This window comes from Pelobates fuscus, chromosome 4, assembly GCF_036172605.1.
Source record: "Pelobates fuscus isolate aPelFus1 chromosome 4, aPelFus1.pri, whole genome shotgun sequence".
Classification (NCBI taxonomy): Eukaryota; Metazoa; Chordata; class Amphibia; order Anura; family Pelobatidae; genus Pelobates; species Pelobates fuscus.
Genome location: NC_086320.1, coordinates 140,947,689 through 140,960,733, shown reverse-complemented (window position 1 = coordinate 140,960,733; position 13,045 = coordinate 140,947,689). Strand labels below are relative to the sequence as shown.

The 13,045-nt window shown below is 43.2% G+C and overlaps 1 protein-coding gene across 3 annotated transcripts in view; it reads left to right on the top strand.

Annotated features, from left to right (window-relative positions):
• MBP (myelin basic protein) overlaps positions 1-13,045 on the top strand; it is a 205,911-nt gene that overhangs the window by 75,373 nt on the left and 117,493 nt on the right. For all 3 annotated transcript variants that reach the window (XM_063451638.1, XM_063451637.1, XM_063451636.1), the window contains exon 3: positions 492-585. In XM_063451638.1, the coding sequence (XP_063307708.1) occupies positions 492-585 (94 nt within the window). The remainder of the gene's footprint in view (positions 1-491; positions 586-13,045) is intronic.

Here is a 13,045-nt window from a genome sequence, read left to right as displayed (position 1 = left end):
CAATAAAATGTGAAAAGGTTTGCATTTTAAAGATATACTTCAGCATTATAACTGTATCTAATTTAATACTAGAGCGTTCTTTTCTTTGCTGCTCCAGCCCCATCCCGGGCAAAAAGAAATATCTTGTCTAAACTACAGTAGCTAGGCAGTTCCTTGCAGCAATATGACTCTCCACTGATTATTTTCGGGCTAAAAGAATGCGTCTCGTAGAACTACTGCATCCAACTCTTCTTCAGAGAATAGATTAGCTAAATCAGTCATGTATGGTTCCTTCTTGGTACAGGCAACTTTTAGACGTTTGTTCCAGAGCACAGCAGACACTATGATGAAAATATGTGCATTCTCTGCTTTTATAGTGCTTTGTATGGTTTCACTGTACACCATATTCTTTATGAAAATGTCCATATTAAACTGATTGAAGTATGCTACTCTAACAATAGGTTATACTATTTAGAACAGACAATGCTAAAATTTGGTATGTTTTGTTCCAGGATCCAGAAGACAGTGTGGTGGAGGAACAGAAGACAGGGAGTCAGGAGGTAGAGCCAGCGGCAGTCCAAGAATCTGACGATAATGAAGTGTTTGGTATGTATCACTCAAACATGAAAGAACTTGCACATTTGGGAGAAGTGAAGCTGAGATATAAAATACTATCAGGGAAATGCAAGTGGGTGGCCTTTCTGCACATTGGCATTTGTGTTCTTTTTAGTATGTTATCTTTTTTAAAGTTTGATTTATTTGAAAGAAATGTAAGATTACAACCTAGAAATACTCTAACTGCTACAGCAAACCTGCAAGATATATTTTTTTTAAATGTATTTATTTGCATGCAGTAACTGGGGAGTGAGGAAAGAATGTTTGAGAAACAAAGATAAATGGTTAGAACTGCAGCAGCATTACCAGCAAAGAGTGAGAAAGTCCGAGCTCTACGCGTATTTTGAGGTAGCAATATATACAGAAGAATTTATACCTGCCTGGACATCTTCCTATGCCTTAAAGTTAGCAGAGTATGTATTCACAATTGATTTTCTAAATATCCTATAATGCTGAGCATGCAGTTCTGCTCTGTGTATTCTGGGAATGCAAGATGTCTAAGGTGGGTACATTTTCCAGATATAAAATTCAAATAAACTGCACTTGGGGCAGAGTTAACTTAATTTTATGGCTTTCAGAGTTTAAAGGGACAAGTCTTAATGAAGTGGTCTGAGTGCAGTGGCCTGGTCCTTTTAACCATGCAATGTAAAACATACTGACTGCCTCTAGAGGTGCTTCAACGGCATTGACTAAGTAAAACTCCGTCACGTGACACAGACGTTATTAGGAGAGCATTGACTACAATACTTTCCTATGAAAGTGCGGTGCATACCTCGCCTGCACATCAGGTCCATAATGCGCTTCCCCTATGAGAACCTTAGATTGGATCATATCAGATGTACCTCCTCGATGTCACAGAAAACAGAGAGGTGAGCAAGAAAAAAGTAAGTAAAACTGGTATTCATTTTTAAGGCACATTGGCGTGGGAGAACTATAGCGTTAGGAACACTGGTTTGTATTTCTAACTCTGCAACGTTCCTTTAAAGCTTTTTAGCTGTTTTTGGTCTTTTTTGTCATTGTTTGGAGTGTTTTGTCCCACAAACAGACTTAAGAATGGCAGTGAGTAGTAAACACACACACATTTAGTTTACTGTAAACCTGCATGATACACCTCAATTTTCAAATCCAGATTAAATTTCACGCTTGTTTTTTGCCATTGATTTGCCAAGCACATTACATTAGCCAGACTTACACCTCTATTATTATTAGCCATGTCTTATTTATTGCTGATTTTTGCTGATATTTTGACCAATATCCATATACGGTATATATATATATATTTTTTTTTACACAGAATGCTGCATTGCTTTATTACAGAATGGATCATTGAGTAAAGTCTGCAATGTTTTCAGTTCAGCTATTTTGGCCTGATATTTGAAATTAATTTTCATTCACTTGGAATTACCATCAATTCACAGACTAGTTGGGGTCGAATAACCCTGTTTTCTCTCCGTTGAGTTGACACCATCTGGGCTTTGCTGTTTTTTTCAGTGAATAATCTAGTTTTCCCATTATTATTTATATATATTTTTTTTTTTTAGTCACAAACAAATCCTGAATCACTTTACAGTATATATTGTGTATTTAATTTGAACAGTTTGGCAAGAAATTTATACTATTAAAGGAACACTACAGAGTCAGGAACACAAACATGCATTCCTAACCCTACAGTGTGAAAAACACATTTTAGCCCCCTGGCCCCTCCTTAAATACAGTAAAAGTTCACCTATAATCCAGCACTGCATGTGTCTGCCAGTTCTGGCCACGTCCCCAATTTGCCTTCTTGGCTGAGAACTTCATCTCCTCATATTTAAGCATTGAATCAGTGCATCTCTATGGGTGAAGTTCAGCACCTCCATACGGAGCGGGTTGACGCTGAACGCAGGGCCGGCCTTAGGGGTGTGCAAGCTGTGCGGCCGCACAGGGCGCCATGGAGCAGGGGGCGCCCTGTGACGGCTGACAGGGGAGCTAAAGCAGGTACCCGGGTGGAGGACTAATTATTCTCCACCCGGGTCTAAAAAAAAAAAAATCGCGGCAGAGGCTTACTGAGCGTCGGGGGCAGGGCTTATCGTGAGGCAGAGGCGGGGCTAATACCTCCCGAAGCACCTGCTGCACAGGAAGAGGGAAGGAGTCCCTGCTTCCCCATCAGCCAACTGCCTGTCTGTGTGTGACTGTCTGTGTGTGTCTGTCTGTGTGTGTGTGTGTGACTGTCTGTTTGTGTGTGTGTGTGTGACTGACTGTGTGTGTGTGTGACTGTCTGTGTGACTGTCTGTCTGTGTGACTGCCTTTGTGTGTGACTGTCTGTCTGTGTGACTGTCTTCCTGCCTGTGTGTGTGACTGTCTATCTGTTTGACTGTCTATCTGTGTGTGTGCATAACTGTCTGCCTATGTGTGTGTGACTGTCTGTGTGTGACTGTCTGTCTGTGTCGCTGTAGCTGTGCCATTGTGTGTGCCTGTACCTGTATGTGTGACTGCCTTTAACTGAGTGTGTGTGTACATGCCTGTAACCGAGTTTACATTTCCCCCACGCCTTCCTGTCAAGGCCACACTTTGACTGACAGACGCACACTCACTGACAGACACACACTTTCATATACACTGACAAACAATGACATACATACACACACACACTATTACTTGGACACACACTGACAGACGCACGCCCCCACACCCCCACTGACCGACACATACACCCCCACTGACCGACACATACACCCCCACTGACCGACACATACACACTCACTGACCGACACATACACACTCACTGACCGACACATACACACTCACTGACCGACACATACACACTCACTGACTTACACATACACACAAACACTTACAGACACACACACACATAAACACTTACAGACACACACTTACAGACACATACAGACACACACACACATTCACTTAGATATACACACTCACAGACACACACATACAGACATTTCCACTAACACTCACAAACTAATATTTTTTTAATTTTATTTTAAATCCACCCAGCCTCCCTGGGAGAGCTGGAGTGGATTTCTTACCTGCAGTCCAGTGTGGCTGCTGGGCGGGCAGGCAGGGGGCGCACAGGCTGAGTAGGCGGCGCTTAGTGATGCCGGGAGCTGGACTGACATCATATTCCGGCTCCCGGCTTCATTAAGCGGCGCAGAGTGAGCTGAGCAGGAAGATCTCAGGTGAGTATGCTCCTTCGCTGCCCGCTGCCAGCCTCGGGGAGGGGGGGCTCAAAAGTGTCCAGCCGGCCAGTTCTTGAGCCCCCCCAGTATGCGAGGCAAGCAAGGGATCTGCCTGGGGGTTTGGTGGCTTTTTTTTGCCGCCCCCTGCAAAGTGCCGCCCAAGGCAGATGCCTTGTTTCCCTTGCGATACACGCAACACTGGGGCCTGTGTGTGTTACTGTATTCAGGCAACTTGGTGGGGGGGGGGCGCCATTAAGACTTTTCGCACAGGGCGTCTAATTGCCTAAGGCCGGCCCTGGCTGAACGTCACAGTGACCCAGGAAGCACCTCTAGTAACTGTCTGGCAGACAGTGGAGGTGTGCTTAGGCAACAATGCAAATGCTGCTTTTTTCTGAAAAGGCAGTATTTACATTAAAAAGCTTGCAGGGACAAGCTATAGAAACCAGAACAACTATTCGAAGCTGTAGTTGTTCTGGTTACCTTAGTGTCCCTTTTAAGAAGTTTTTTTTTTTTTTTTTTTTATTACTTTTTGTACCACTTTATAGCACTTTGCTAATTTGTTAAATTGCATATTTGACAAGCTGTATGCTGTTTGTTGGATGCAGGTCTAACACATAGCAACACAAGTAAATAAGTGGCTTACTCCTATATTGTCAGCACCACTTTATGCCTATGAATAGCTCATCATTTTCAAGGGGCAATAATAGTTTAAGCCACAATTACCTCTTGGCAATGTTCGTACCTACGAGAATGAGTTGTTCCAAAAGAGTAGAATTGCCTGCCTTTTACTAGACATGACATCTTTCACCTTGGTATTGGTTATTCACAGTATAATGCAATGCACGTGGAAATATGAGTGTTTTGAAGTACCGTCAAAGGTTGGTGTAAAGGATACAACAAAGAAAAAGCTTTACAACATAGGACAAACCTTCTATTTTCTCTTTATACTGCCTCTCTTGGCAAACTTATTACCTCTTTTGGATTCCACTACCACCTGTACGCTGATGACACCCAGCTATATCTCTCCTCCCCTGACCTCTCCCCTGCCGTCCTGCAACGTTGTCACTGCTTGCCTTTCTTCCATCTCTGAGTGGATGTCCTCCCGCTTTCTGAAACTCAATCTCTCAAAAACTGAGCTCCTTGTCTTTCCTCCTCCTAATACTGATCCTCCTCTTTCGCTCTCTCTTCAAGTTTGTGGTACCAACATCAGTCCATCCTTGCAAGCGCCCTGTCTTGGCGTCATACTTGACTCTGGTTTCACCTTTGAGCCTCACATCCAGCATGTTGCCAAATCCTGTAGATTCCATCTTAAAAACATAGCCCGCATCCGCCCCTTTCTTGCACCAGATACTACCAAGGAGCTTGTCCATGCTCTAGTAATTTCCCACATGGATTACTGTAACCCTCTCCTGATTGGTCTTCCCAAAAGCCGTACTGCACCCCTACAGTCCGTAATGAACGCTGCTGCTAGACTGATTTTCCTCTCTAGTCTTTTCTCTCACACCTCACCCCTCTGCCAATTCTTACATTGGCTTCCTGTATGCTATAGGAGTCAATTCAAGGTACTAACTCACACCTATAAAGCACTGAACAACTCTAGCCCCTCTTATATCTCCTCACAGATCCATAGGTATGTCCCTTCTCGGTCTCTCCGCTCTGCCCGTGACCACCTCCTGTCCGTTGTCCGCACCCGTACGGCCAACTCGCGCTTGCAGGACTTCTCGCGGGCGGCTCCCTTCCTATGGAATAGCCTGCCTACCGCAATCAGACTCTCCCCTAGTCTTGCATCTTTTAAGAAGTGCCTTAAGGCTTATGACCTCCAAGACTAACCCCTACCTCACATACCTGTCTCTTGCCCTCTCCTAAAGGGCAGCCCACCTTATTTGATTGTAAATACCACCCCCCCCCCCCCCCCCCCTATAGAATGTAAGCTCGATTGAGCAGGGTCCTCTTCAACCTATTGTTACTGTAAGTTTATTTGTAATTGTCCTATTTATAGTTAAATCCCCTCTCATAATATTGTAAAGCGCTACGGAATCTGTTGGTGCTATATAAATGGCAATAATAATAATAACTCACACTGTAATAAGAGAGAAACCTGTGACAGTGTTAAAAGGGAACTGGCAAGAAGAATAATTGAAAAAGAAGAAATAATTTTGTATGTTTTTGTTGTTGGAGTTTTTTGTGTGTGTGTGTTTGATTTTGCTTTTCATTTACTGGAAAGATAGAAACCAATACCTGCAGCTTTGTGCAATTTAAAGTAACAATACATGGTATATATAATATTTGTATATTAGATGAATTCCTGTATTCTTTGTGACGTTTGTGAGAGAAAACACACCATAGACTGTCTCTTTAGCTTAATTATGAACCAAACTGGCAGTGCAGGGCCGTGGAAACACAAGCATATGTCATTCTGCTGTGCCCACTACCCATGACATCTGGAGGAGAGGAACTGGAAGTATGTCGTTTTCTCATGGACTGCTGCATACATTTCAGCAAGGCATAATTTTAGATATTCCTTGCTTAGTAAAAGGAGATATTTACTACCCGTTCAAACCTGTATTTAAGAGCAACAGTATATCTTTCCTTAAAATGTGCTGCCAACATCAATAAGCCCACCCGTGCTTTAATAAGTCCAAATTGTCAATCAATCAATTTATGCGAGCTTGACGCAACATTTAAAGGGTCACGCTAACACTTTAGTTTTTTAAATAAACTCTTTTAATTTTGTGTTCAATGCCCTATTGGGCATTATTCACTAGGTTCTCTACAGTCGCCCTTGGCAAGTTTAGTACCTTCATACTTTTTACTATATAGCTGCATTAACTCTTTTGGGTTTCATCAACATGATGTTGGTTCTGCTCTGGAAGTGTACGTGTTGCAGTCAACAATTAGCTAATTACTAAATAAGTTGTTGTGAGTGCAGAACCTGATAAAACTTCTCATTGTATGCAAATTGAAAATTTAATTTTGTGAACATGTGAATATCTGCATATTTGAAAAGCTCTGTTTTAAAACAGTGCTTCATTGCTAAGGGTGACAGCAGAAATGCAGTATGAAGTCCGTTGCAAGATACTTGTCTGTGCTTATTTACATGTCAGGCAGAGGGAATTATGGAAAGATGATATAACTATATGCACATTAGGCCCTCCCCAGAAGAAGCAATGCTTTCCTATTGGTATTTAACCAACGCTGGATGTGCTCATGCAGAGTATGAAGATGTCCTGTGTCAGGCGTCCTAAAGTCATCTAGCAAGCAGAAAGCGCCTCTACTGGCAGGACCAAGTGTGGCAGGGACATTGCACCCAACCCACTTCAATGAGCTGGGGTGGTCTGAGTGCCTAGAGTGTCAATACTCTACCTTGCTGCTGCCATGCAGATTAACTCCTGCTAATCTTGGGAAGATTGAGGCATATATTTCCAGAATAGCCTTAGATTAGAGGTTCACTATACTCCATGATGTAGTAAAACCATGTTTTATGGGGAACAACTGCTAAACCATACATGCAGTATGGAACTCAAAATCTGGTTATGGTCAGAAATGTTACAGGCTTTGTGAATAAGGAAGTTGGCTCATTAAATAAGTCTCAAGATGCAAATAGAAGACAGGAATGTTGATGTGTCAGAGCTGATAATGTTGTCAGTACAGGTGTTGAAATCACCAATAACAGGAGAAGAAATGTCATAAGGGGAAGTGATTTATTGCTGTTCTGAATCTTTTGATTGTGAATAATATCCTCTGACGTGCATATTATTTACCCTGATTCATAGAACAGCCATATCTGTCTAGTATATATTTTTTACTTTAGTTAGCAGCTTTGAGCCGCACCTTACATATCCACTTGAATTTTTGCAAAGAAAGAAATGTACACATTTTAAATACGTGTAATTGAACATGTTGCTCATTTCAGAAGGTCCTTGAATTTTCAGTGGAGTGTCACAACAAATGTTTTAACACTGTATTCAGGTGCTGTCTTGTATGGTTAGGATGTGGCTGTATGGCTGCTAGTGATATTCAGGATAAAGGTCTAAATATGAGAGGAACAGAGTATGTTTGTAACTGTGATCATGTTGGATGGCGATATGTGTGTGGTCAGGGCCGCCCTTAAAGTTGTGCGAGCTGTGCGGCCGCACAGGGCGCCATGGAGAAGGGGGCGCCCTGTGGCCGACACAGCTCACACATGGCCGGCCCTGTGTGTGGTAGATAGATAGGTGTGTGTGTGTGTGTGTGTGTGTGTGTGTGTGTCTCAAATTACAGATGAATTAGTACCTTGTAAAACCTTCTTTATTGAACGGAGTTATATAATAGAGTTTTGGAACGGCAAGATTTTGGGGAGATCCTCCCTCTCTCAATTCTAAAGCATTTCTGAGCAGAATTAAACTGAATTCAAAGTTGAGTTGTGATACAAGGTTAAAGCAACTTTAGAGCAGATAGCATGCAGGCTTGATTAGGGTAAGGAAGGGAAAATATACACAATTTGTCAATACTGTCATAAATATTATGTATATGGAATAGAGAGTGAGAAGAAAGGAAGGGAAAAAAGGAAATGGTAATAGATGTGGGAGAATATAATAAAAGCATATACACACCACACACATATATGAAGATGACAATTTCAAAATATGTATATTTCCTCAAGGTACCTGTAAATGGACATATTCGATATTAAGCACATGTGTAATTGTCATTGATCAACCATTGTTATATTGTTCTATACATATTTTTACATGTTTCAGTGCATTTTTTGTGCTTTAATTATTATACTTCTTTAACGTGTTGCTCCATGCTCCCCATGACCACTTCAGTGATTTGTGTCTGGAATGGGCTTTGTGTCTGGAAGAGAAAAATGGGATCTCAAAAATTATTTGATGATCTCTTCCCTTCGCCCACCCAACCCCTCCACCACTTAACATACCTATTGGCACACTCATTAACTTACAGACACACAGAGATACAAATATATATATATATATATATATATATATATATATATATATATATATATATATATATATATATATATATATATATATATATATATATATACAGGGCCAGTGCAAGGATTTTTGGGTAGATAGGCGAAGATGTATTTTCCCCTCCCCCCCGAAAAATAACATCTTCACCTATGTGCCTCTTAACCAGCCCCTCTCCCTGTCCATTATTGGTCCCCTCCCTTCCCTGTCCCTTAGTGTTCTGACAGTAACACACACTCAATGACAAACACACAGACTCACTGATCTGACACACACTCATTCATTGACACACACACACTGATTGACACTCATTGCCAGACACACTGATAGTCACACACATACTCAATGACAAAGATACTGTCACTGATTTGACAGACACTCACAAACACACACTGACAGACACACACATACACTGGTCTGGCACACTCATACACTCACATGCAGCACTCATATAATCACTCACAGACACACACACACTCATATAATCACTCACAGACACACTCACACACATACACTCACACACAGACAGTCACTCACAGACACACATACACTCACTCACGCACACACTCACAGTCACTCACAGACACACATACAGTCACTCACAGACACACATACAGTCACTCACAGACACACATACAGTCACTCACAGACACACATACAGTCACTCACAGACACACATACACTCACACACAGTCACTCACAGACACACACACTCACTCACACAGAGACACACATACACACTCACTCACTCACAGACACATACACATACACACTCACTCACTCACAGACACACATACACTCACACACAGTCACACACAGACACTCACACACACTCACTCACAGACACACAGACACTCACAGACACATACACATCACATACATTCACTAATTATTTTAAAATTAAAATTTTCCACCCAGCCTCCCTACCTGGAGAGCTGATGTGGATGAGGAGTCATTCCCTGGGGTCCAGTGGGGCTGCTGGGCGGCGGGCGGCACTGCTGAGATCAGACGCGGCGAGGGAGCTCTAATCTCACAGCTCTAATCTCACCGCTCTGCTCCCTCGCGCGCTGTCTGCTGATGCCGCGGGAGCCAGAATATGATGTCATATTCCAGCTGCCTCGGTATCAGCAGACAGTGCGCGAGGGAGCAGAGCGGGGAGATTAGAGCTCCCTCGCAGCATCTGATTTCAGCAGTGCCGCCCGCCGCGCCGGGGGTCGAGATGGTGGGGGAGAGTTTCCCTCCTGCCGGTCACTGAAATCTTGTGCCCCCGGAGCCGGTGCGCCCTAAGGGGGCCGCCTGTGCCGCCTTATGGACGCGCCGGCCCTGTATATATATATATATATATATATATATATATGGACACAGACAGGTATACACAGGCAGGGCCGCCATCAGGGGGTGACAACCATGACGGTTGTCATGGGCCCGGCGGCCCTGGGGGGCCCGGACTGCTCTGGCAGTCCTGGGCCCCACTTTCTTTCTCTGCCAACGTAGATAGCGAATATCGCTATGTATGTGTGCAGCCGCGGGCCCCCGGCTCCCTGTTACCGCAGAGGGGGCCCAGGCAGCACACAGCTTCTCCTCTCTTCTAATAACTCTTGCGAGACCCGGTTACCATGGCAACGCTCCGCGGGTCTTGCAAGAGTTATTAAAAGAGAGAAGAGAGGAGGAGCTGTGTGCTGCCTGACCCCCCTCTGCGGTAACAGGGAGACGGGGGGCCCCACCATGCCACCGGACCACCAGGGACTGGAATCTCCCCCCTCCCTGGACACAGGTAAGCAGGGAGGGGGGAATAACATTTACATTTAATTTAATAAAAAATTAATGAGAAAATGCCCCTTCCCCCCCCTCCCCCCAGATTGCACATTTACACACACACACTGCATACACTAACACAACACACACTCTACATACACTAACACAACATACACTCTGAATACACTAACACCACACACACACTGCATACACTAACACAACACACACTCTGCACACACTAACACCACACACACTCTGCATACACTAACACCACACACACTCTGCATACACTAACACCACACACACTCTGCATACACTAACACAACACACACTCTGCATACACTAACACAACACACACTCTGCATAAACTAACACCACACACACTCTGCATACACTAACACCACACACACTCTGCATACACTAACACCACACACACTCTGCATACACTAACACCACACACACTCTGCATACACTAACACCACACACACTCTGCATACACTAACACAACACACACACTGCATAAACTAACACCAAACACACACTGCATACACTAACACAACACACACTCTACATACACTAACACAACACACACTCTGCATACACAACACATTTACACACACTCTGCATTCACTGCACTAACACACACGCTACATTCATTACACTGACACACTCTGCATTCACTACACACTAACACACACTCTGCATTCACTAAACTATGCACACACTCTGGATTCACTATACTGACACACACTCTGCATTCACTACACTAACATACACTCTGCATTAACTGTACACACAGCATCCACTACACAAACATCCTGTATCCACAGTACACACACTACATCCACCACAAATTGAAACACTCTGCATTCACTATACACAGACACTGCGTCTAATACACACACTACATCCACTCCAGACAGTGCATCCCCTAAACACATTTCATCTAGTACATACAAACACTACATCCACTACACAAACACACACTACATCACTGTACACACACTACATCCACTACTCAAACACATTCTGCGTTCACTATACACACTGCATCCGCTACACAAACACACACTCTGCATTCACTGCACAAACAGTATCTAATACACACTAACACTACATCCATTACACACATTCTAATTCACTTCCACTATACACACCACATTCAGTCCTGCATCATTTTCAGCGGACTAGGTAGGGCGTGGGGCAGACCTTGTGCTTTGTCAGGGGCCCCAAAATTTCTGATGGCGGCCCTGTACACAGGCATACATATACACAATAAAAAATATGCCTGTTCTTTTTCCAGTGGCACCTTGACTGGCCAGTCACTGTTTCAGCCTACTGTGCAGAGTGCACTTGTGCAGTGTGCCGCCAGACCTGCACTTTATGGTTTCCCATTCTCTGTTCCTGCCAGGCTGCTCTTCTCTTCCTGCGTGTTTGTGTGTCTCTATCACTGTGCTTCTTCCACTCTTGTTCAACTTCTAGACTCCCCAGGAGACTGGTAGCACATTGGGAAGGCAGAATAAGTGGGGATAAAAAAATCCAAGATATAGAGCTCCATATTTGGGACTGCACCCCTTGTCCACTGCACATACAAAGTTTTAACTCCTTTGCCGCTGGAAATGGAACTCCACATCTAGCAGCATCATTTGCCAGCCAAGAACGGCTGATTAATGTCATTTCTGTGCATATTTATATGCACAAAGTTGCATTCATTGGCTGAGAGCAGACAGTTGATGCTCTCAGCCAATTACTGGCCAGCCAAATGGGCATACAGCTTCCGTAGCTCTGCGCATCCCATCCAGCGCCCAGCAGGATCAGTTTAGAGGGCGGCTATTGCAAATCAGTTTGCCACATTACTAGGAAATACGGCCAGGCATAATAACCAATGCAGTGGGTTGTAGTAGTTATTATGCTTGGAGTAACTTTTTAACAAAGAAGCTTTATTTGACATTGCTTCTACATGTCATCAACTTGAGGAGGTGTTTTGTTGCATACACATTTGTTTGTAAAGTGAGCAAAGTCAGCACCCAAAAGGTTATGAAAACAGTGTCCCATGATTCCATTAACCCCTTAAGGACCAAACTTCTGGAATAAAAGGGAATCATGACATGTCACACATGTCATGTGTACTTAAGGGTTTTTTAAAGAGTTAAATCTTTTTCAGCAGGATTGTAATTGCTTAAACTTGAGCGCTTAACTCAAGGTATAGGGCTGATTACTGAAAATGATCAGAATGGTGGTATTATGATGGCTCTGATATCAGCAGCCGATAACATTGATATATATTGGATATGAGATTATACTTTTCCCCATTGTTTTATAGCATAAGTATTTGTATAACATGCAGGAGCTTGACTTGAAGTTTTAATTTGTTAATCTGAATTTTTCACTTCATAAAAGAAAAATGGGTCTAATGGAAGTTTCCCATTAATTTATATAATTTATAATGTTTCATTTGAAAGATACAGAAACGTTCCCACTCTCCAGAACAGCCATTAGCTTTCTCAGCCATCTCTCGTTTGAAAGCTCGTTTATGTT